General features: G+C 43.4%; 1 protein-coding gene across 3 annotated transcripts in view; it reads left to right on the forward strand.

The window, feature by feature from the left end:
- Positions 1–26,552, forward strand: part of HPS4 (HPS4 biogenesis of lysosomal organelles complex 3 subunit 2) — a 1,290,848-nt gene that overhangs the window by 1,140,674 nt on the left and 123,622 nt on the right. For all 3 annotated transcript variants that reach the window (XM_044068472.1, XM_044068471.1, XM_044068473.1), the window contains exon 12: positions 3,045–3,174. In XM_044068472.1, the coding sequence (XP_043924407.1) occupies positions 3,045–3,174 (130 nt within the window). The remainder of the gene's footprint in view (positions 1–3,044; positions 3,175–26,552) is intronic.

Here is a 26,552-nt window from a genome sequence, read left to right on the forward strand (position 1 = left end):
AGGAGTGTGTATGCTCCTGCGTATGGCCTGCATGAGCTGCCAGAATCCAAGCATGGGTAACCACACCCATGCCTTTCTATTAACAGTGGCTTTGCTATTGGGGCCAGCCTCTACTTACCCCTGAAGTATCAGAGCCAACAGCTGGGGAGACACCAAATCTATCCTCCTTGGTGAACACACTGGCAAAAAGCTGCTCCTTCCCCACCCAAGCTGCTAATTGAGCTGTGGTTGTCTAGATTGCAGTCGGGGGGGGGGGGGGGGGGTTATCTCTCTGCACCAAAGACCTGGGAAATGTACACAAGAAATAAAGTTAGTTACAAGGACATAAATAATTTATTTGATCTTAGTTTTCAAAAATAACTTTATTAATATCTACTTTTGTTCAGTTATACTTTTGGATCCCCCTACCGTCTGCTGTCCCTTGAGTTATTGTGCCCTCCTCAGTTTCTAGAACGACGACAGAAAGGAGACAGGCACATCAAGGTATGACTCTGTCCTGGTGGTAGAGTTATTTTCCTCTGATCTGTCGTTATCCACCATTTATGCACATGGCATGCAGTGATGTCTATGTAGTTTGTATACATGCTTCTGTGCACAAGCTATTCTTTACATATAAGCTGCCAAAACATACATATATAGACTGAAAGTTGAGCACTGAGAATTGTGAACATAACTGTAGAACTGTCTGTACACCCAAGCTCAGACAGATGGGTGAGGTGGCAGTCATGGCTTATATTGTGTAGTACCTTGAAAAGGTCAAGGAATAGGATTAAAAAACTTTTTTCATTTAAACCTAGCTAGATGTACTATTGTACAGATTGTGATGCATTGTTGATGAAATATCACAATCAGAAGCCATGATGGGCATTGTAGAGTATGTTGTTTGATTCTAAATGAATTGAGAGTTAATTGATTCATTAGTCATTCTATAACCTGATAGCAGTGGGTTGGTAGGACGTTTTCAAAGATAGAACACTATTATGTGAGGGGATCAGAAACAATTCGTCCTATAGCCCCATCTCTAAAACTTTCTTTTACTGAGTAGCTTGAGTGGGATAACTTGAGAGTAAGCTACAAGTTTTTTGAGTTTGAGAATGAAAATGGGGCCATCAGAACCAATCTAGTTCGTATTTCTTTTCAAGAAATTTCCTGATTTGAGTAGGTTACATTGAGAACAAAGATTTGATTCAGTAATAGGCATGGTGTCCCGTGTAATCCTTTGAGAAGGAAATGGCTGTTATAGAGTACTTTATTTTATTTCATCTTATTTTATTTTGCCTTTGCTTACCAGGAAAGTCCAACTGGGTTAACAACTCATTTTCATTGGAGGCCAGGGGAGAAAAGCTCCAGGTATTACATAAATATTACAAACGAAATACATGGCAATTTTAGCACACACCAACTCTCTTTTACTATATAATAATTTATGTATATCTCAAAGCCTGAACTACTTGGTGTTCAGCTCTTTCGGAAGGAGACAAGGGGTAGGTAGATTGTATGGGTCTATGTTGTGTCCAGGTATTTTTCTTTAAGATCATTAAATGTTTTAGATTGTCAGATGTTTAAGGCTGAGGAATATGTATGGCTTAACACTATAAGATCATTGAGAGCTAGTTTGTCAAGAGTGCAGTGTATAGCACTAACAAAGTAATTATCATCAGTATGAGGAACCCAGTCGATTATTGTTCTTTGATGATAACAAAAAATCTTGTCTCTCTACCTTTATTTAGGGGACATTGATTGCTTAGTAGGAGGTGAAACCCAAGTGAGCCACAGGAAGCACCTTTAAGTCAATTTCCATTTAAAAATAATACATTCATATATGATTATCAAGGCTTAAGTATAGCATGTGCAGTTCAGTACTTTTCTCCTGAGATGGATTCCAATGATGTCATGGTCAGCAAGCCTCAGAGTTCAATCAAGCAGTGGTTATAATAAAGGTTGTCAGGCTTTACAAATTGTTATGACCCATTCAGTCAAATGTGCATATAGCGTTAGTTAAACTGTTTCAAATTTCCTTCAAAGTAGAACACTCTTGCCTGAAGAATAATGAAACGGATCATAGTGTGAGATATTTTTTTTAAATGAAAAGATGTTTACTGAAATGTCCAGTTGATGCTGCCAATATATAGCCTTTGAAATGTCAATTTTCCGGAAGTTATGAGTTCTTAAGAATATGCTCTCCTACTTTAACTAGTCAGAATAGTAGTTTGGATGGAACGGGCCATGGCTATATGTTAAAGTAAAAGTAAAGCAATTTAAAGATAGTAAGTAGAGATTGACTGATGTGGATCCAATATTGTGTTATAATAATGAAACAATGCAGAGAGTATTCTCATCCTGCATTGTCAAATCCATACCTTTCCGTACTAGCACTTATGCAGGTTTTAACTAGTAGCATTAATTTCTAAGTTACAGACCACCAAACCATAAAAAACATCTGATGCTTGTAAAGGTGTATCATTTTTCCAGGCAAATGTCCAACTTACCTCCGTTAATGCTTATGAACAACTTTCATGTTTTCCCCTTTGTTGTCACGGAGTTTAATCATCAGTGTTAAAACTAAGTTTCATTGGCGAAGGGATAACAAATATCACAAGGTATTTAAGACTGAAAACATTTTCCAGTATAATGAAGATGCATTATTTTATGTACCACGTATGTTGTAGTTGTCTACCCAAATAACTTAGGCTACAGCAACAGTGATCTTTATGTTGAGCAAGTTGTGCAAGTAAACTTATCATAACAGTCGATGTTCTAATACACCACTGTTGCTATAGCCTGTTCTCCCTCCAGTCCCCTTTATTTTAATTGTCTTTTTCCATGGTAGGTGGACTGGTGTAAAAAGTAAGTCACAAAAGTGTGACAAAGCACTTTTAAGTGTTTTAGGCATCACTGTGTTTTTTGTGTGTGCCTTTGTGTACTGTACTAAATGTCATAGTCTGAAAACTCTTTACCAGACTTTGTGTAAACCAACATGCATATGTTTAACAAAATTAGAAGTTATGACTAGGTTAATCTGATGTTAGTTTTAATTTTTACAGCACTACAGCAGCTTGGCATCCTTGAATGGACTAGAAGTACATCTTAAGGAGACTTTACCCAAGGAGCAGTCAACTGCAAAAATTACATACTATTTTACTCACTATGACTGCATTCAGAACATGCTTCAAAGTAAGTCTGGGTGATTATGGCCATATTTTACCTATGCTGCAGTTTTAGAGTGCTTTTCTTATGTGCAGAATGGATTCTAATTTCATTGGTAACATTATGTAAAATAACATAAGTAACTGAATTGCTAGGTTTGTAGTAAGCTGTGGTGGAGGTGGAGAAAGCTTAGGATTTTGTCTTTTAAACTCTATATCTCAGGAGAGCTGATAGCTAAGAGGAATAAAGCAGTGAGTGTGATGCAGACTACCTGGGTTCAGTTTGCAGTCCAAATGCTGGAGGAACCGGCTGTGGAGGGAAGGGTGGGAGTAAGTGTCTAATGCCAGCTCCCCCCCCCCATACAGGAAGGAGATTATCCATTCACTGTAATGCTGTTACTTTTACAGAGAGTGATGTGTGGCATGCAGCATTAATTAGGGTGAGCGTTTGACTGTCCCAAACTCACAACAGTCTCTGTAGCCTTACTTTGGAGGAGATGTTGCAGTCTGAATCTGGGATGCAGAAATAGATGTACATGTCAGCCAGAAGGGGAAGGGTTTATTATTACAAATGCCCCTGAGGTCTGCATCATGAATTATGTATGCAACTCCAGGCAGTGGGGCCATCAGATAGTTTTTTATCCTGTGGGACAGCTGGAGTCTATCCTTAAATGTGGATGGCTCTAGTCTGAGTAGAGCCACATCTGGAGGCTGCTGGGATGAGGGCATATCTCACCTATTAGCAGGATGGATTTGCGGAGGCAGGACAGGGTACAGATCACCTTCATGTCTTCCTGGGTGATGAAACCCCCCCCCTTAGTCAGATGATCTATCTGTGAAGAGTGAATGAGCTCAGAAACATGGGAGTGTGTTGCACCACCCCCCATGTCAAATCCTCACTAGTGAGGTTGGATCACAAAGCTGTCTCCTTTGAAGTAAAATTCAACCCAGAAAACCCAGCTAAACTAGTCATAGTTAGGAACTATTCTAAGGTGAACTAAATCCAAAGTGACAGTTTGTCAAAATTTAAGACTGTCTCTAACCCTGAGACCACAGCTTCTTATGCAGAGTTATTCACAGAGTCCCTGTACAAACACATGAATGGTTGCTGCATAGATAGTGCTGTACCTACCAGAAATAAACCCAAAACCAACACTAATAACAAACCCCGCTGGTGGAATCCTGACATAAATAGGGTATATAATAAAGTAAGAAAACTCATGGCCAAAATCAGCAAGGGCCACTCCCTTAAAGACAAGTGCTTTCTTTTACAACTAAACAAGAAACTAAGAGGTCTAATTAAGTCCAGCAAGGCCAACTGTGAGGTCAGGATAACCTTGCAGGCTAAGGACAATCACAAGGCCTTCCTCAGCTAAATCCAGAACCTTTAAGGCAACCCACAAAAGTGTGCTGAATTGTTGGTGCATGGTACTACCTTCACTGATCAGGGTGACATAGCAAATCTACTGGCTGATAAATTTAGCTCAGAAGTCACCCCCAACTCCCTCCCAACTCCACCAGGTGAAATCCCCTCCAACGTACTTTCCCCAACTTTTAGCATGGATCAGGTGCTGTCAACACTCACTATAGTCAAGAATATTTCCTCTCAGGGTCCTAACAGCATCCCTGGTTGCCTGTTAAATAGTCAGAAACACACAAGTTAATGGTGGACCCCAACAGTCATTCCCCTCCATAAGGGTGGACCATCAACCGATCAAGGGAATTACAGTCCACTCAGGGTAACAAGTCTAATATACAATGTCATAGAACGAATTATCATGGCAATGATAAACACATTGGCAACTTGCAGACACTGGACCAATCCCAGTTTGGCTTTGTTATTGAAAGTCATGCCTGCTTAATCTGATTAGTATCTTTGAGAGGGTCACCAAGGGAATAGATGGTGGTAAAACAGTGCATCCTGCTTATTTTGACCTAGCCAAGGTATTAGTTCCAATGTCCCACTCTGGCATTGTTGACGAGTTATCTGAGCTATTAATTAATCCCTACCTAATTTGCTGGATTGGCTCACAGATAGGACCCAAAAAGTCAGGGTCAGTGAAACCACCTCCACCAAGAGACCAGTCACCAGCAGAGTACCCCAGGGCTCCTAGCTTGGCCTGCTCCTGTTTGTCATCTACTTCTTGGAAGTCAAGGCTAATGTTCAAGGCCTCTGGCTCACCAAGTTCACAGATGACTGTAAATTGGGAGCTAGTATATATTCCCTGAAGACACCAACATCTTGCAAAAGGGTTTAACACAGACATGTAACTGGTGTCAAAGCCATAGCCTAAAACACAATGTTTATAATGTCCTTTGAGAAAATACCATTGCAAGAACGTTTTTTTGTTTTGAATAAAGAATAGTTAACTTTTATACTCAACTTGCTGATTATTCAGCTTGTTATACAGCCGCTCTCTTATATTATTGAGCACATTTGCTTTCACATCACCAGTCGTTTTTGCAGTGGTTTGTTCTTAGCTCGTTTGGCTTTGTTTTTTTTTTATTCCTTTGAGAAAATGTCAACCCAAGTTAATTACTCCATCGATGAAGCATCCCTAAGATTCTACCCAGCAGTAGTGGATCTGGGAACATATGTAGACAACAATCTGGCCTTTGATCAACATGTAGCTAAGATAATAAAATCATTCTATGTCACTCAAGTCATAGGTAAGATATGGCATCCAGGTCCAAGAAAATTTGAGACATTTGCAACAGTTGGAACATCTGCAAAGGGTTCTTACCAGGAGAATTCTGGGCATTAATACATTGTCCTGTACTGATCGCCTAAAGGCTCTGTCACTGTATTCTGTCTCCTACAGGCTGCTGAGATGGGATTTTTGCCTGGTTTACTGGGTTTCCCTAGACCCAGTCCTGATCTGTTGCACATATGTTAAACAAACTTCACCAGAAACTCTAGATCCAGGGAACTGAACTTTTCTTATGACATAAACAGAATGTACTGGAGGGGCAGATGTGGGATCTCCACACTATGGAATAGGCTCCCATCCACATAAAATAGAGTTCATTCCTGATTGTATTCAAACAAAACCTTAACAACTGAATGAGAAATTGTAAATTTATCCCTGGTGTGGCCCCCATGTCCGTTATTGACAGAGGCTGTCAGTAAGAAAAGTTTTATCTTAACTAACACTCCCCCCCTTACATATCTTTAGTTAGTTACCTACTTGTATAACCCCCCCCCCCCCCCATATAGACGCCCATGATACTCTGGGGTCCAAATGGTTTAGGGCTAGTCTTGTAAGAGCCCTAGTAGTTGTTAGCCTAGTAAAATAGTAAAAACTTGTGAACCTTATAACACACCCTAACCTGCCAAGGTTCCATTGTAATCATTATGGCAGAAGTAACTGAATTAAGTTGTGGGTTTGGGGGGCTGCTAGTCCCTTAGACGTCATAGGGATGTAGATGTTTTGAGGTGCATTTAAAGCTTTTTACAACCTTTTATAATAGCTTGAACAAAAAAATTAAATAACTTGAGTAAGGAAATAAATTAAGTTTTTTTTTTTCTTTCAAAGAAAAATAAGTTGTGTTTAAAATTTAATGTTCAAAGATAACAAAATAGTAGGCCCCAATACACTAAGAAGACAAATTATTGCCGGTATGTATGTAAATCCTGTATTTTTTTTTTTTACCTGAACCTGCTGAGATGCTTTTGATTAGCTATGTCTCATTTTATATGCCACTGCCTATCTGATAATTCATACTCCATTGTTAATTCATGAGTTTTTCATTTTTGAGTATCATGGTGCAATGAGTAGGCAAACTTATTGGTGTTAGGGGGTGGGAGTTGCAGTAGGAGAAACTTGTCAGTAGGAGCATGAACACTTTGTGCTGTAGAAGGTGGTGGTTGATATAAATAACTGAGGGTTTTAGTTACCATCATGGAAGGCATGCTTCTTAGTGAGACATTGCTTTTTGCTTTTATGTGGATGGATAGAAACATCTGATAACATTGTATTGTATAGTGTTTGACACTTTTTTTAAATTTCTCCGAGTCTTTTGGGTTTCTAATACCATGAAGTCAAAGTACGATTGAAGTTCATGAAATTAGTATTGTTTCAATCTTTGATGTCAACCAGTAGTGTTCTTCCCAGTGCCTGCAATGTGCCCCGTAATGACTCCTCCTGCAGTTCGTGTGGAGTTACATGCATTGGTAAAATATCTAAATACGATTGTAAATTTTTTTTTTATAAGACCAGTTGCTCCTACTACTATTGGAAATGGCTGTGTATCTTTCTTCCACATTGCTCTCGTTTCTGCCTGCAGATCCTGATATTTTATGACTTTGTGTCCTCTCTGTACACAAGGCACTGTAGTCACTGAGTGTGGCAATTTCAGTGATCAGTGCTACTCTTGTCTTCTTTTCTTGAACCACTGTATACGGTTTTCTAGCATCTGTCTTTTGAACTGTTGGTAATGGATGATCCCATGTGATGTTGACTTTTTCATTTTCTATGATGCTTTGTGGCTCATGTTTTCAGTGATTTTGAACCACTTCAGTACCATAATGTTTCCACAATCCCCAGTGCAACAGTCTTGCCACATTATTATGCCTTTTAGAATACAGTCCTTCTGCCATTAGTATGTCGCAACTAGCAATGAGGTGTGCAACTGTTTCCAATTTAGTTTTACAAAACCTACATTTGTCTGTTTCTCCCACATGTTCAATGGATTTTATAAACCAACGTGGACGCAGCCCACTATCTTGGGCCGCCAGTATTAACCTTTCATCTCTTGGTTTGTATTCACCTCTCTTTAACTATTCCTGTGTTCGTTCCTGATCAACATGAGGTTCTTCCAGAAGTTTTCTATACTTGCAGGTATATTTATGCTTTTTCTACATTTCTTGCCTTCTCATCTGATCCTTCACCTTATATTCTTTCTTTTGTTTTTTGGCACATTCAGTTGCTGCCTGATTTTTTTATCTACTTCTGATTTGATTTCCATTCCTGCTTGATGCCGATAAGCTTCTGCTAGATTAAGCAGCAAAGTCATTTTAGATTTATTCTCCTCGTGTTTCAAAACTTTCACTATGTTTGGGTCTTGTGAGGTCAGCCGATGTGTGGAGTCCCACGATTGCAGATCTATACATATAATCAATTTCAAGGAGGCCCATCCCTCCTTTGGAACAGGGAATATATAATCTTGGTATGCACTGATTTTTATAAATCATTTGGTGAGCATGAAGCATCCTTCTTGGTTTTTCTATCTAATCTATCCAACATATTTTGGGGCCAGTCAATTACTCCAAAACTGTAAGGACAGGAAGAGCAAATTGGTTTATAGTTTGGATTTTGTTCCTATATGTCACTGCTGTCTTCAGGATTAAGTTTCTTCTGAAGTATTCCTTACTAAGTTTTATTCGCATTTGTTCATGTTTTGTTGTAGATACTTCATCAATTCCCAAATATTTACACAGTCCTCCTTGCTCAAGTTCTTATATTTCACAGTCTTGTCCCAAACTGATGTTTTCCTGGCGTTGCAGTTTTCCTGCTTTGAAGGTTGCTTTTGTACATTTATCAAGACCAAATGACATTCTTATATCATCTGAAAATGTTTTGACAACTTGCAGTTATGCTTTCAGTTCCCCATCTGATGAGCTGTACAGTTTTAAATCATCGACCGAGAAGGTGAGAAGTCTTTATACTTTGTTTTCTAGGAGCCAGATTATAGCCATGGCCTAAGCTGTTGAGTAAACATCGTAGTGGATTAAGGGCAAGGCAGAATAATAATGGTGACAAAGAGTCACCCTGGAATATCCCTTTTAATTTTTATCCCTGGGATAACAATTTGTCCTTTATCATGGCCTGATTGCAAAGTGGTCTGCCACTGTTTCATGGTCACTGTAATGTACTCGATCAGTATGGGGTGTATCTTATACATTTTTAAGCACTCTTTTATCCACGAATGAGGGATACTATCAAATGCTTTTTTGTATTCAATCTGTGCCATACTTAGATTCTTCCCGTTTTTACGGTTCTCCATTAACTTTATTTAACAACAAATGTTCCTTTGTTCCTTATGACTTTCTTTTTTGCCCTTTTATTCTACTGCCATAATTAAGTTTTCTTCTAAATGACTATAAAATCTGTTGGCATCAATTCCCGTGTATAGTTTATACATCGTCAGAAGGCAAGTCATTGGTCTATAATTTTTAGGTTAGCTTGCAGGTTCACTCTTAAATAGAAGCATTGTTTTTCCTGTTGTTAGCCAGGTTGGTGTCTGTTCTGGGTGCACATTGTTCTTGCTCATGGCTAAATCTTCTTGCAAAGATGTTAATACTTTTAACCAGAAGTTAAGTACTGCATCTGGGCATGGATTTTCCAATTAGAGGCTTTTTTAACTTTGTTTCAATCTCTCTAGCTGTTACTTCATCCAGTTTCATATCCTGTACCTTTAAACTTCTTATTCTTTCTTTTATTTCTGTACATTTAGCATCTTTGTTATGTTCCACAGGATCTTCATAGATACTTCTCCAAAATGTATCTGTTTCTTCTTTTTATGGCGGTCTTTCAATTCCTTTTACCTTATTTCCCAGTTCTCTGTAAAACCTTTTTGGGTCAGCAATTAATTGTTTATTTTGCATTTTTCCTTTATATTATGCCGTGGTGGTACGGCGGTAGCGTTGTTACCTCACAGCAGGAGGTTCTGCCATTTGGGAGTGCCTTCTGTGTGGAGTCTGCATGTCCTCCCCGCGGTTGGGTAGCATTTGAAAGACATGCGTGCGTAAATGGACGTGTCTTTGCTGAAGGTTGGGCGTCGAGCTGGCACCTCGGCGTTTCGTAAAAATCTACTGACAATCATTAGCGGACCAGAGTTCCGCCGTGGCGACCCCTTACCGGGAAAAAGCCGAAACACAAACAACATTTATCTTTGTATCTTCTAAGTTTTTCCGCTTGTACTGAAGTTTTTAGTTTATTTGCTATTTGCGATAGTGCATGATAGATGCTGGTCTGTTCCAGTATTGCACATTACTTTTATCACATCTATATTTCTTAGTATTTTTGTTGATCTATTCCCTCTTCTATAGTCTTGTAACAGTGACACTTCTTGTCTTAATTGCTTTATAATTTTCTCTATTCAATATTTCCATGATGGTGTTTGATTTCTCCCCTTCCTTTCTCTCATTGCCCTGTGTTCTTGTGATAGAACTTTATCAGTTATTAATTTAGCTGCACAGTAATATATCCTGTTTACTTCTGTTATATCGCATGTATCTCTATGAACAGTCCTAATTACTTTGTTCATTTGTTTTATCAGACTTTTGACTTTTGGGGTTTTTATTAACCTTCTGCAGTGTATTTCTTTTATTGATCTTGATATTTCTGTCCATGTCTATTAAATCAAGCAATTCTTCTCTTAGCTCATTTTCTCCCAAACTGTGGGCACATCCATTGTTTTCCAATTCTTGCAGGCATTCTATAGAAGGTTCTATAGCATCTTCCTGTGACACATTCTCATCAATTTCAACCTGTGCTGTCCGTTGCTGTATCATATGGGAACTCACTGACCTGTCACTCCTCAACATTGACTGCATCAGAGTTTCCACAGTTTCCTGTTCCTTCCCTTGCTGTCTAGCTTCAAGTGAGCATTTAGCCTGGTTTCCTGTGGAAGTCTCCAAATTATATTCATATGGCACCTGACCAATTGCTTTCCTGTTCCACTGGTTTCCCCTTAATCTGGATATCCATTACTCTATCCTGTTGTGGTGCTTTCTGAATTAGATTTTCACACTAAATTCCTTCACTTTGCAGGTACTCCATAACCTCAGTTTCTATTTCTTTAACTTCTCTGTTACTAATCTCCTTTTCTACTTGCCCTCTTTGTCTGCTAATTTTTTGTATTGTAAAGTTTTCCATATCTGGATTCCTTTGCCTGTATTTCTCTTCAAAAGTCTTTGGTGCTGCTCTTTTTGTATTGGTTAGTTTTGCTTTCCCCTTTGCATAAATATTACACCATATTAAATCTCTTTTTCTTTCCCAAGTCCATATTTCTTCTTCAGATGTTTCCTGATTTTCCTTTTTCTCCCTGCTTTGGGGACTCACTCCATCCTGCTGTGATGTAACCTGTGATCTGAAGTAGGAAGTTCATTTGTCAGCAACCTGTGGGTCTTAGATCCGATATCGGATCCGAGCCGGCAACTTGTTTCAAGCTAATGGATCTGAGCTCCTAGCTCCTCCCTTCACCCATAATCCCCTGCTAATCCTCCATGACCTCAGATCTAGTTTGCCGCGCTTGTGGATAGCTGGATTCCCTTGAGCTCATCAGCTAAGTAGTAACTAACTGTGTTTTTCTGTCTAAATTTTCCTTTTTATTTAAAAATAAAGTGTGTAAGTGTTAGGTACCCTTTAGTATATTTATTTTAATTAGTTTTGCCCTCCCTTCGCTGGTCGTTAGTGTGTGCGTGTGTGGTGTTTTTTTTGGGGCCTGTGTGTTTGTGTAGTTATCTTCTTTTAAGTATGGCTGAGGCCCCAAAAGCCATCTTTTCTAAATGTACCGAGTGTGGCCATAAGCTCTCCCCGGCTGATGGCCACACTCGGTGCGTTCGGTGCCTTGGGGTTGAACACCTTACCTCAGTCTGTACCAGATGTGCAGCGTTCAACCCCAGGGCACTGAAAGAGCGGAGGTCGAAGCTGGTCTTAGCGGGACGTTTACCCCCAGACTCGGCTTCGGCCTCCGCTGCCTCCGCTGCTCCCGTGGCTCCACCACTGCCTGTGGCTGCTGCCACTCCTGCCCACCTTCCTCCGTCCGGGACTCAAACTCCCGCAAAAGTGTCAGAGGACAGGGAGGCCAGGATGGAGAAATGGAGGGAGAAGCACCACAAGCGGCGGGCCGAGACCTCCGTTTCGGCCCCGCCAGCTTAGCGGGCTTCTCCCTCCACTGCTTCTAGGTCTCCTCCTCCTCGGCTCCGATCCCCTTGCTTCTCCCCGGGGCCCGAGGAGGAGGAGACCCGATCTCCGTCAAGGTCATCGAGGCGGCATTCCAGGCCTGCCTCGGTGACCTCTTCGAGATCTACTTTTAGTATGTCCAATGCAGACTTGGACCGGATGATGAGAAGGTTCATCCAGGCCCAGCTGCAGATGGGAGTGCTCTTGCCTCCCCCCCTCTGGGGGGGAGCTCGACACCCTTTTTCCATCCTATTGCTCCTTCTCCGACCCGCTATCCGGGTTTGGAGCGTTCAGAGCTGAGCAGCGTTGGAGCCGGGGGTGGGTCGGCGCCGACAGTACTTGGTACTTCGGATCCAACCCTGCCCTCGAGCCTGTCGGATCCGACCTCTCGGAGCCGTGGCCCGAGCTTCGGATCCGGGGGATTCAGTGTGCCTTCGGCTCCGTCCAGGTCGGAGCACACTGGTCCTTCGGATCCGATGGTCTCGGCACCGGCCCCGATCCCTTCATCGGATCCGAGTGGGAGCCGACTTTCAGATCCAATAGAGAGTGGCTCTCCCTCGGCCTTCGATGTTGTGGAGATGGCTCTGTTGAGAGCATCCGGACCCCCGGTCCTTGTATTGGCTCCTCCCTGCACTCCCTCTCTGCTGGGCCAGGCTTCCATCACCCGGCCAAAGGGACAGCCTGCTTCGATGTCACAGATGGTTCCATTGGAACAAGATGTTGCTGGCGAGGCCTCCTTGGACAGCCACCCCCCCCCCCCCGAGGAAGTGCCCCGCAAGCATAAGTGCAAAAGGAGGCACATGGACTCCCCTGAGTCCTTAACCGAGGACACGGACTTGGAGGAAAGGGAAGGCTCCCCAAGATCGCCCCCTGAGGATGTCTCCTTTGGAGACATCATGGAGATGCTGAGGATCAGAGGCAGGTGGTCTGCCCCCAAGTCTTCCTCTGACGAGTCCGTGTTTCTGGAGGCATTCGAGGCAGGCCCGTCTACCTCTTGGGTGTCCCCTCCGGCTGACCCCCTGGTGGACCTCATTACCACCAGGGCGTGGAAGGATCCGGACACCATGGAGCCAATACCGAAACGCCCGGATAAAATACTTAGCCCCCCCTCAGACCGATCACATTGGAGTAAAGGGCCCCCCGTAGATGCCATGTTGACGGCGGCAGCCATGAAGAGGGAATTGGCTCAGGAGAGCCCCTCAGTCCATCCACCGAGCAAAGAGTACCGTTTGATGGACCGCTTAGGGAAGCGAGTTTTTAGTTCAGCGACCTTCTCGGTAAGGTCTCTGAACTATATGGCACATGTCATCAGGATGCAGCGGGATCTTATCAAAGAATACGCTGCATCCCCCCCTGAGTCCATGTCTGAGGATGACAAGCAATTGTACTCCACCCGAATGGCCACTCTGAGATCAATTTCAAACACCTCTATGCGGCTATTGTCCCACGCCACAGAGGGAGCCGCTAGGGCTAGCGGAGCAGGCCTAGTCATGAGACGTCAGGCCTGGCTCCGTCATTGTGACTTTGCGGAGCCCTTTAAAGCGTCATTTGCGAATGCCCCTTTCGATGGTTCTGCCCTGTTTGGCAAAACAGTTTGCGAGACACTTGTCCAGAGCAAGAAGGACGGGAAGACGTTGTCTGCCATCAGAGTCCGCTTCTCTGCTCCCCAGCAGTCCTTTTCGAGGAACCAAAAGGGTCAGAAGAAGATGTGGTTCCGAAAATCACAACATTCCCAACCCGCTCCGGACAACCAGTCCTTCCGTGGCAGAGGAGGACAGGGAGGATGCCGCCCCAGGAGCAGAGGGGCTCCGAGAAACTTTGGGTCCAGAGAACCTTTCTCTGAATGTCCCGCACAGCAGCCCTGAGGGGTTGACCGGCTGCTCCACTCTGGAGGCAGTCGGGGGGCGCTTCTCGAAACACCTAGCAGCATGGGAGTCCATCACGACAGACCGCTGGGTGCTTCGCATTATATCCAGAGGGTACAAAATACCGTTACTCCATGTCCCCAAATCCAAGAACCTCCCCGATGTACCACCCGATCAGAGGGAGGCCGCAGCTGCAGAAATTCAGCATCTACTAAGAAAAAGAGCCATCCAGCCCGTCCCCCAAGACCAGCTCGGATTAGGGTTCTACTCCAGGTTCTTTTTGGTGCCAAAAAAGACGTGGGACTTGAGACCGATCCTAGACCTTTCCTGCTTGAACCTGTCAGTAACCAAGGAAAAATTCCGAATGGTCACTCTTCAATCTATTCTCCCCCTTGTAAGGGAGAACGATTGGATGTGCTCCATAGACCTCAAGGATGCGTACTACTACATTTTAATGGACAGACGATCCAGGAGGTTCCTTCGCTTCCGGCTGGGGGCCAGTCACTACCAGTTCAGGGTCCTTCCCTTTGACCTCACCACAGCCCCCAGGGTGTTCACCAGGGTATTAGCAGTGATTGTGGCCTACCTGAGACTCCAAGGAATACAGGTCTTTTCGTACCTGGACGACTGGCTCCTGACCGCACCAACAAGGCATCTACTTTGCTCAGCCAGAGACTTCTTTCTCTGTCTAGCCCCACAGTTAGGCATTACTATCAACGTCGACAAATCTCTTCTGGCTCCAACGCAGGTCATAGAATTCATAGGTGCCAGAATAGACACCAGAGAGTTGCGAGCCTTCCTAACTCCTGAGAGAATCCGGAACTTACAACTCCATGTGCGGGCTATCCTCCAATCAGAGACTTCACCAGCGGAATTGGTCCTGAGGGCACTAGGCTCCATGGCGGCAGCGATTACGCTCTTTCCATGCGCCCTTTTGAACATGCGGGTACTGCAATGGACTCTTCTAGTGCAATGGTCTTTTCTATCCCTTCCTCTCCACCATCCCATTGCTATCAGCAAGGCTTGCAGGAGGGCGCTACTATGGTGGCTCCAAGCCTCGAACCTCCATACGGGTCGTCCCTTCTGCACCTCTCCCCCTCTCGCCACGGTGACCACGGACGCTTCTCGCCTCGGGTGGGGGAGGCATTATTCGGGCAGGACAGTCCAAGGCACGTGGAATGATACAGAGACCTCCCTGCACATCAACGTTCTGGAGATGAGAGCGGTGCTGTTTGCGTTGCAAGCACTTCAGGATCTCCTCCCCATAGGAATGATTACAATTCAGTCGGACAACATGTCGGTGGTCTGGTACATCAACAAACAGGGGGGAACCAGATCTTACCCTCTATGCCGCGAAGCCATGAGAGTGTGGGAATGGGCGATCTCCTCCAACCACTTTCTGATTGCAACCCACATTCCGGGGAGGACCAACATCCTAGCGGACAAGCTCAGTCGCACCCTTCTTACCCCGTACGAGTGGTCTCTCAATCCACTAGTAGCAAAGCAGATATTCGCAACATGGGTGCAACCCTGCTGCGATCTTTTTGCATCTCCATCAAACACCAAATGCGGCAATTTCTTCGCTCTAATCCCCCCTCCAGGGGAAACTCCAAGAGACGCTCTGGTGCATGCTTGGCCACCCGGTCTACTCTATGCCTATCCTCCTCTACCACTAATGCTACAACTCTTACAGAAAGCCTCACGGTTGGGGAGCAGGATGATCCTCATTGCCCCATTCTGGCCTTGGCAAATTTGGTTCCCTTACCTGTGGTCTCACCTTGTGAATCACCCTTGGATTCTAGATCCCACTCCGGATCTCATCTCCCATCCGTCGAACTTACCGACCCCAAACCTGGACAATCTGAAACTGACAGCTTGGTTGCTCCAGTTCCACTCCTAGTTAGGACTCCCGGTATCTCTTCACCAGTCAAAACTATCCTCGTGGCAGCGCATAAGCCTTCCACCAGGAAAGTGTATCGCAGTAAATGGAAACGTTTTTCCATTTGGGCGGAGCATCATGATCCAGATCCCTTTATGGCTCCTCTTCCATCCATATTAGACTTCCTAACTGAACTCTTTCAGGAAGGCGCTAGTTGTTCAACTATCAAAGTGCAATTGGCAGCCATATCACATTACCATGTGGGACATGATACAGGGCCTTTGATGTCGGCCAAATTGTGTAAAACCTTTCTCAAGGGCACCTTTTTACTTAGACCCCCTGTAAAGGAAGCCGTGCCACCCTGGGATCTTACACTAGTTCTTCAAGCCTTGACTGCTCCACCCTTTGAACCCGCTGCTTCAGTAGATCTCAAATTCTTGTCATGGAAAACAGCATTCCTTGTAGCCATCACTTCAGCAAAAAGAGTGTCGGAGCATCAAGCTCTCTCGGTGAAGCCTCCTTACCTGATCTTTCACCCAGATAGAGTGTACCTCAGGATCAGTCCCTCTTTTCTTCCCAAAATAGCATCGGAAACCAACATAAATAAATCTATAAATTTACCGGTCTTCTTCCCTAAATATCAGAATAAGGGAGAGTACAAGCTGCACTCATTAGATGTTCATAGGCAGCTTCGCTTTTATACTCATAGGACAGCTGGCCATAGACAATCCGACCAGCTGTTCGTTTCATTTGCCAAATTGAACTTGGGGAAAGCTATCTCAAAAGTATCTTTATCACGCTGGATTTCTCAATGTATCCTATTGGCGTATCAAGCCTCGGGTAGACCCACACCCGCTCCATTTCTACCTCTGCGGCTTTCAAGTCTAGAGTTCCATTGGATGATATTTGTTCTGCAAACCACTACAAACTAGATGTGCTTTCTAGAGGGAGAGCATCCTTTGGCTCTGCGGTGCTTCATAATATCCTTCCATGATGGCCACCCAAGGTGCAGGTAGCTGGGGACTCTGTCCCACAGGTTGCTGACAAATGAACTTCCTACTTCAGATTTAGAAGTTATGTACTCACCATAACGTTCCATCTGAGTAGGTAGTTTCATTTGTCTGCAACCATCCCCCCTCCTTCCCCCTAGCCTTCTTCGGATCTACTGGTAGTTGGATACCATTTTGTTGGGTATATATTGAGGGGCAAACACGATCTGAGGTCATTGAGGGTTAGCAGGGGATTATGGGTGAAGGGAGGAGCTAGGAGCTCGGATCCATTAGCTTGAAACAAGTTGCCGGCTCGGATCCGATATCGGATCCAAGACCCACAGGTTGCAGACAAATGAAACTACCTACTCAGATGGAACGTTATGGTGAGTACATAACTTCTAATTAGACCTTCTACATCAAATCCTTCACTTCGCAGGCACTCCATAACTTCAACTTTTATTTTTTAACTTCTACATTACTGATCTTCTTTTCTACGTTCCATCTTTGTTATATTTTTTATTGTGAATTTTTCTGGATGCCTTTGCCTGTATTTCTCTTCAGATATCTTTGGGGGCTGCCTTCTTTACATTGATTAATTTGGCTTTCGCCTTTGCATAAGTATTGCAGTATATGAAATCTCTCTCTTTCCCATGTCCATATCTCTTTTATACTTTTCAAATATCTCTTGGTTTTGTTTATATTTTCGCATTTCCTCAGATATTTATTTTTTCCAAACAGATCAAGGTTTCTTGATCTATATACCGTTTATCACAAATCTGTTGTATTAATGAACACAAATTTTCATTTAAAGCCTCTGACAATTTTTCTTCCGGAAGTATTTTTCTTTCCTCTAATTTCTCTCTTAATCATTTTGTATATCTTATGTCTGGAAATCTGGGCTTTTTGCATAGTAATAACAATACATAATTTCTTTCTTATCCTCAGTTGTCCACTTTATCGTCTTTATGGCTCTTCTTTGGCCTATCAGTTTTTGTGGACTGCTGCTTTCTTCTACAACAGGGGGGGCATTCTCCCCCTGTGCCTGTTCTGGCCCCATTGTAGGAATGTTTCCATATTTTAAGGATTCTACACTGTCATCTTTTCCAGTCCTAGCACCAGTGTGCTTACCAGTATTGGGCACTTTTTTATCCTCTGTCTTTTGCACCTAGCTATCTTTTTTTGGTTTTTGTCCTACTTCTGTCCATGATATTTGCTATATAAATACAGTCTGTTGGTGAGATTTTATGAAAACAGGGTCCACCTCGTGAAGGTACTCACCAAGACTTGAGGATGAATTCAGTTTCACCACTACTACTCTCCTTTGCTTGCTGACTTTTCATCTCTCCATTCGAACCCCCCTGTTTGGCTGTAATTTTTTTTGCATATTCTTATAGGTTGAGGCATTTCTAAGCTGTCTTATTTGGCAGTTGTCGTTAGAGAGGGTAGTGTAAGTGTGGCCAGTAACTTACTTTTTGCTACTTTAGATGCATAATTCAAATGTTAAGTTTATGCAGATTTCTGAAGTTGACTTTTACCTTTGTAATCAACTACTAAGTGATTGGTCTGGTTCATGTCTTGCGAATATGTTAACAGAACCCTCTAGGTTGCAAAATACGTTGAATATCTACTTTTCAGTATTGCGAGTTGCTGTAGTGAACAGCCAACATGTACACTTTCTGAGAGTTCCAGGAGATGCTCAGGGGATGTGAAATATAGTTGTAAAGTTAAAGAACTTCTTTGTATAATGTGTGAGTACCAGCTCACACCGTGGTGTACTTAAAAGATTTTAATGCTTGATTACAAGAGCACAGTGAAGTCATGAAGTGAAAAGGCTTAACACGTCTTAAACTGAGTTAAAAGTGCATCAGCATAGCTTTCAAAATTCCATCTCCAAATCATGGAACACTGCTGTAGAACAAACTGGCAAAATGTGGAACACTTGATAACTGCTAGGAAGCTTGCAGCATGGGTAAAGTGTGCTACTTTAATTCATCAAAAGGACTTCTTACAAGTATAAAGTGATTCAGTATTATTTATCATAGAAAGCCTGAAGGTACAGGCTAATACAGAAGGCCTCTGGTTAACGAAGTTCGCAGATGACTGCAAACTAGGAGCCATAGTCAAGTCCCCAAATGATGTGGACATCCTACAAGAAGGGTCTCACTGAGACAGATGCCTGGTGTCAGAGCCATGGCCTCAAACTCAATGCCAAAAAGTGCACTGTCATCCCCTTTGGTAAAAACTCTGTACCTATGAACTGCCACATAGGCAGCAATCTACTTAACACCAAATGCATGATAAAAGACCTTGGGACCCAGGTGGACAGTAGTCTCTCCTTTGATAGTCACATCGCCACAGTAGTCAGGAAGTCCTTCTACGTGGCACACCTCATCATAAAAGGGTTCTCATCCAGGAAAAAAGAGGTCATTGTTCCCCTCTACTCCTCACTCAGACCCATTATAGAGTACAACGCCCCTTTTGGAATGTACCTCACAAGACATCTGCAGCAGCTGGAAAGGCCACAGAAGTACCTCACAAAGAGGATTACTGGCCTCAAACAAATGCCCTACACTGACCGCCTCAAAAAATTCCAGCTTTACTCCGTAGCATATCACCTACTCCGAGGTGATCTCTGTCTAACATATAAAGCTATGTCAAACCCAGAGCTGTTGGACATGCTACACCTAAAGAAATTCCAATTCCTCCGAGCTACACGCTCTAGGGACCTAAACGTTGTCACCACAATAAACAGGACACGCTGGAGGGATAGATTCCTGTCCCAGAGACTTCCTATACTCTGGAACAAGCTACCCATCTATGTCAAGCAAAGTTCTTCATTAGCACTCTTCAAGAAAAATCTTGATGAGTGGATGGGAAATAGGAAATACACCCCGGGGAATCACTTCTGTGTCTCTGCTGGATAGTGGCACAGGAAAATAACTTTCTTGGGTGGCGTAAGCTGTGGAACCTTGCTGGCTAGGCTTACATAGGCCCGTGGGCCGATTGCCTAGTACCTACCTATGAACCTATAATAGTTAAAAAAAAATAAAAAATAAAAATAAAACGGAACTGTCTGTCAAAACCTTTCAGTGTGGAACAGTGTGTGTCATAGACTTTTTTAGCTTCAAAATGAGAAATGTTACTCATGAGGTACATGTACATGCATCAGCAGTTTGAAGCGCACATACCAGAGAGGACTGACACATGGGTTCACCATTTTATGATACTTATTTGAAGTTTTCTGTATACTGCGGTGGTGGTGCTGCGGTAGCGTTGTCGCCTCATAGCCAGACATTGTCCCATTCGATTCTCAGCTAGAGCGTCTTCTGTGTGGAGGCATACATGAATGGTGCCTTTGTTGGAGGTTGTGCGTCAGGGCTGGTAACCCGGTACGTAAAAATCCACTACCAATCATTAGCGGACCAGAGTTCCGCTGTGGCGACCCCTGACCGGGAAAAGCCGAAAGACACAAACAAACAAATTTGAAGTTTTCTGTAAAGTAAAAATAGAACTTTGAAAGGTATTGAGAGAACTTTACCTGCTTTTGTTGCTGCAGTCTGCTAGAAGGTGGCAGAGTTGCATTTTGAACTATGTAAATGCTTTGCTTCTGAATTATGCTCCAGCGGTACTCCCAGATTTAAATGTGTAATGGTACATTATTTATAGGATCTGGTCTCAGTAGCTTTGCTTCACTTTAGCTCGACAATGATAGTATGCTTGTTGTGCTTAGTGTTGAACTCTAGACTTGCACTCCGTCATTGTTGGACAGACTCTAGGACTGATAGAACAAGAACAGTCAGACTGAGGCTAATCACTTTCTTAATTGTGTGAGTTCTTAATCCTAAGTATAGTTGGCTTTTAGACATCATTGAATTCTGCAATGTTTGTCTTTCTGGCTTTTCCAGGTTAGGGGTCGCCACAGCGGAACTCCGGTCCGCTAATGATTGGCAGTAGATTTTTATGGTGCCGAGTTGCCAGCCTGACGCCCAACCTTCAACGAAGGCACGCTCATTCACGCATGTCTTTCGAACGCCACTTGACCACAGGGAGGACATGCAGACTCCCCACAGAAGGCACTCCAGCCGGGAATCGAACAGGAGAACCTCTTGCTGTGAGGCAACAATGCTACCGCTGCACAACCACGGCTTCATCATTGAGTTCTGCAATAGCAGAGGGTTATAGTTACCCCATCTTTGAGATAGTTTAAAATGGGCTGGTTAATGACAGGTGCAAGGAAATGTTGCTTTACAGGTAGATGATAAGGGCCCCAGAACATCATATTTGAATCATTGTTGTAAAGGGGGTCATGCGTGACACAGGGAAGGAGAGAAGGTAATGCAGGAGTGGCTACATTGTGACTAGTTAGCTGCAACACTCAGACAGTCTCTAGAATAGGCTACTGGTCTTCATTTTATACCTTAGTATTTGTAAGACGTGTAATTAATGTGCATTTCAACGTGATTGATTAAAACAGTGGCAACAGGGTTTAAACTGCAACTCCAAGAGCATCCAAAGTGATGATTACTTGGGCTATCCACATTTCTATACTTATGTCGTCATCCTTACCCTTGTTAAACCCATCTGGTTCATGTTGTCCTGACAGTGGGGTCCACTTTGAATCTTTTTTTTTTCTTGTTAGCTGGGAAAACATCATGCCTTGTGTTGACATGCAAGTCACAGGAAGTATTAGATCACATGGGCTGTTGGCTTCATGCAGTATAAGCTAAACTAATGCAAAGGACTTCAATTTTGATAAACAGTTTTCACTGACCAAAAAAATCTTGAATCTAATCTGAAATGTTTAATGGTAAACTTGGGTAAGATTCTGCAGCTGTGTTTCAATAAAAAGGGAACTTTTCCCTGTTTTTATTGTACACAATGTAAGTTTATATTTTCCTTCTCTGTATTTTAAGATGACCAGTGTGAAATGTGTTAAATCAATATGCATTTATATATGAAAACAGTTAATGTGGTTTACTTGGCTAAGTGCTCAGCCTATAATGTATTCCGCTTAGCTAAAACTATGAGAACCTTAGTGGAAAGTATTTACGAATATCGACTATCTGTTAGGGAAAAAGTGTTTGACCAGTGCTTTAGCTAAGCACAGTATGAATCTTGGCAACTTTAGGAAATTTGAGTTTTTAGTTATTGAACATCTTTACCCTTATTCAAGAGGTGAAGACATTGATTTCTTTATGGAATGTAGGTAGGAAACTTGCATGGCAGGTTAGACCACATGTAGGATGATTCCCTGGTTTAAATGGACATCTTAATATCAAATGTGAGCTAAAGAAAAGGAAATGAAGCTTTATTTAATCAGTTTATTTAGTTAATTTTTGTTATATTTTGTTTTAATGTATGATCTGAAGTTGTCGATCTACATTTTGTCATTAACATGTGCGTTCAGATCTGATCCCTCTGAACTGACTTGGCCACTCATGGATTCCAGATATTCTTGAGCACATCCCTTACCCATAATGCTCAGGGTAGATTACCCAGATCTCATTTGCTGCTTTCAGCTTCAGACATGGTTTTCCATTACCCTCTCGAGCCTTATTCAATTATGTAAAATATTTTGTGTAAATTCTCTTTTTCTTCGTTTCTAAGTATCTTTCTAGCCTATTCCTTGTCTGTCGCACCTCCTAAGTTCTTTCAGCCATTTTTAGGCAAGAGTTTCATTTCTTTTCTTTTCCCTTTTCCATCTACCATTAGGTAGCTCTTCTTACCATTGTTGGTATTTATTACCCTCTTGTTATCGCTGGGTATTTTTCACTACAATTGCTGGTAGGTAGTTCTTTCAAAAAAATCTCTTCTTTCTCTGTTGTTTTTGACCTTCCTGTTGGCTTCTTGTGTGGTAGTTTTTCTTCTCTGAGGTGTGTGAGTCTGTGTTCGCCTGTGTGCGGCTGTTGATGTCTTGCTATGGCTGATAAAGAGAAACCTCCAGCTGGCTTTAAGAAATGTTCAAAATGTGGCCATAAAATTCCTTTTTCGGACCAACATTCACCATGTGTGTTTACTGCTTGGATCCCTTACATTTGCAAGTGGACTGTTGTATCTGCCATGCTTTCAGTCATCGTGCATTGTTAGAGAGGAAAAGTAAACTCAACTTGAAAGACCTGCTTCCCTTCTCCTTTGGGGAGGCCATATCTGGACAGGAAAAGACAAAACCCAAAACTGGACATAGTACTTCAACTTCTACCTCCTCTAGATCTTCAGAGGTGAAGAAACAGTCTGCCTTGATCACGAGCACTTCCTCGGCACCAATTCTTAAAAAGAAAAAGACATTGATGTCCTCAGAGCAGACTTCTAAATCTTTGACTCTGAAGCATTCTTTGGAATCTGTATCTGCTTCCTCGGTTATAATACCTCCTTGGGCACTGAAGCATTTGGACTCTAGCTGTTCACTACTTCCCAGGACATAGTATTCTCCTTCAGTAGACCCCCTTTGCTGACAGGCTACCATCTCCCTTCTTGATCAGACCAAAGTCCCCTTTGGTGGTCTCTGTCCTTTCTTCCAGGAGTCTAACAGAAGACGATGTGGAGAAGTTGGTGATGAAAATACTTTGGACTCCAGCTGTGTCAGAGATGCCGTCGGTTCCTTACCCCTTCGTGACAGGCACCGATACCTTCTACTCCCCCTTCTGTACCTCCTCCTCTAATCTCTACAGGCACTTTAGAGTCTTTGATTCCAAGTTTTCTGGAACTGACCGTGTCTGTTCTAGACATATCTTTTTGTTTGGAACAGACAGCTGCCCTAAGCACTTCAGTTGTTTCGGAACCAGAGTCATCCCGGAGCTGTGGCTTGCCTGTCAGTTCCGGGGTGTTAGGGTCATCTCCCTTTGTATCGGAGCAGTCTCAGCGTCCAGGAACTTTGACATGGACAAGTTCAGATCCAGCTTCAGTTTCAAGGGGGGAACCACATCGGTGCAGAGAGGGGTTTTGGCACCTAGGTCCTCCCTTTTGATCCCAGAGTTCCATTTGTCCCTTGGTGGATCAGCCTTTAAGGACATGAAGATGGCATTGGCTTCTTCTAGCACTAGGTCGGTTCCTTCCTCCTTGGAGCCCTCGTCCCTGACTTCTTTGGCCCCAGAGACTCGACCACTCACTGCACAGGGTCAGCGTGTACTGCAGCCTCGGCTACCCAGCAGGGTACCCATTCTTCTTCCGAAACCTCCCCAGATGTTCCCCCTGAGGAGAGCCCTCAGAAGAAGTTGTGTAAGAGGAAACGCTAATGAGTCCATCATGGAAGACACTGATTTCGATGAGGGCAAAGGTTCCCCCAGCTCACCGCCTGACGATGTCTCCTTTTTAGACATTCTGGAAATCCTTAAGCAGAGAGGTGATTAGAAGTCCCTTAACCTTTCAACTGAAGAATCCGTGCACCTGCAGGTTTTTGGTACCTGCCCATCTACGTCCTGGTTATAGCCACCCAACGACGAGCTAATTGAGTTGATCTCTCAGCTGGCATGGAAGGCCCCTGATGCCACTGAACCAATCCCCAAAAGGCCAGACAAAATTATCACAGCTCCAGAGGAAAAGCCCTTCTGGTAAAAAGGAGTTGCTGTAGATGCCATGGTGGTAGCAGCGGCCACTAAAAAGGAACTAGCAAAGGAGAGCTCCTCTATCCATCCTCCAAGCAAGGAGTCACAGGTGATGGATAGATTCAGGAAGCAAGTTTATGCTTCATCGACCTTTGCCCTGCAGTCTTTGAATTACTTAGTGCACTTTACTATATTACAGAGAGATCTGATTAAGGAGCTGTCAGATACTCTGTCAGGAGCTGTTTCTGAGGGGATGCATGAATCAGTCACCTCCCATTTGGCTACCCTGACTTCCTTTTCTAATTCTTGTGTAAGGCTCGTTTCACAAGTAGCTGAAGGAATGACTAGAGCAGCGGATTCAGGTATATCTGGATGCACTTGTGTGATTTTGCAGAGCCCTTCAAGTTTACGTTTGTCAATGCACCCTTTGACAGGTCATCTCTTTTTGGTCCACCAGGTGTGAGAAGGATAGGAAAACCCTTTTTGCCGTAGGAGTATGTTTTTCCACTCCTCAGAGGTCATTTTCTAGGAACCAATGAGGAACAGGAAAAATGTGGTTCAGAAAATCCCAAGGGTCTTCCCAGAGTACATGTGGTGATGGTTCCTCCAAGGGGCAAAGGGGGGAACAATAGTGGAAGACACCGCTTGGGCAGCAGAGGTAGCCCGCAGAACCAGGGTTTTCAGGATTCTTGCTTCAGGAAACCCTTCCAGTGCTCCTGAAAATAGGCATGATTGTCCACCTCTGGAGTCAATCAGAGGTCGCTTATCCCTGCACCTGAAAGCCTAGCACAAAGTCACCTTTGATACTTGGTTGCAGAGAATCATTTCCAGAGGTAACACAATTTCCTTTTCCCTTCCTCCTCCCCAGTCAAAGAAATTCCTCGACATTCCATCAAGTCGAAGAGAACAAGCAGCCATTCAAATTCAAAAGCTGCTAGAAAAGGAGTCGTCCAGGAAGTCCCACCCACAAAACCCAGCAAACTGAACAAATTTGTTTGAAAAAACAAATTCTGGATCGTCATGGGTCAGTCCATTCTTCCTTTTTTAGGCAAGGACGACTGGATGTGCTGCATAGATTTTCAGGATGTGTACTACCACATAAAGATGGACAGATGTTCCAGAAGATTTCTTTGCTTCCGTCTGGGAGCCAGTCATTACCAATTCAGAGTTCTGCCTTTTGGTCTCACCACAGCCCCCAGGGTGTTCAAAAATGCATGGCAGTATTAGCAGCTTACTTGAGACTGCAAGGATACCAGGTGTTTACGTATGTAGAGAACTGGCCCATTTCTGCTACTACCAGGAAGCTACTTCTAAGAGCAAAGCAAAAGGTCTTACAATTATGTGAGCATTTAGGCATCACAATCAACTTTGAGAAATCGTTGCTGGAGCCATCTCAGAATCTAACATTAAACGAGCTTCATTGGATCCAACAACATCCATTGCCTCACTTCCTCTATCTCGAATGGAAACTATTCAGACTCAAGTCCAGATGCTAGTACAAAAGGACAAGGTACCTGCATGGCAAGTACTTCAGACATTAGGTTCAGTGGCAGCTGCCATTACTCTTCTTCCCCTAGCCAGGTTCCACATGAGAATTTTACAATGGTTGGTTGCAGCACAGTGGTCCATCCTTCAGCATTCCTTGTCAACGCCAGTCTTGATCACCAACGCATGCAAGAGAGAGCTCCTATGGCGGTTCATTTGAAACAAGTCTTACAAGGATGCCCATTTATTTCCACTCAACCCAAAGCCACAGTGACTACAGACACTTCCCAGCTTGGGTGGGGGCAGCATTGCCAGGGAAAGACAGTCCAAGGCACGTGCTCCCCAGTGGAGACCAATCTGCACATAAATATTCTAGCAGTGCTGTTATTGTTGCAAACATTCCAGGACTGTCTACTTCTAGGGGCAATTGAGATTCAGACAGACAACATGTCAGTGCTCTGGTACATCAACAAACAAGGGAAAACGAGGTCTTCCGCCCTTATGCTGAGATGCCATCAGAGTATGTCAGTGGGTGATCTCATCCAACCACTTTTTGATTGCACTGCATATTCCTGGGAAGTCAAACGTGATAGTTCAAATTGAGCAGGTGTATTCTTCTACCTCACGAGTGGTCCCTCAGTCCAGAAATTTCGGAAAGAATATTCTGCACATGGGGCCAGCTTTGCTGCAACCTTTTTGCCTCCCCTCTGAACAACAAATGCAGCAGCTACTTTG

This window comes from Protopterus annectens, chromosome 4.part0, assembly GCF_019279795.1.
Source record: "Protopterus annectens isolate FY-2018-M chromosome 4.part0, PAN1.0, whole genome shotgun sequence".
In the NCBI taxonomy this organism is placed as follows: domain Eukaryota; kingdom Metazoa; phylum Chordata; order Ceratodontiformes; family Protopteridae; genus Protopterus; species Protopterus annectens.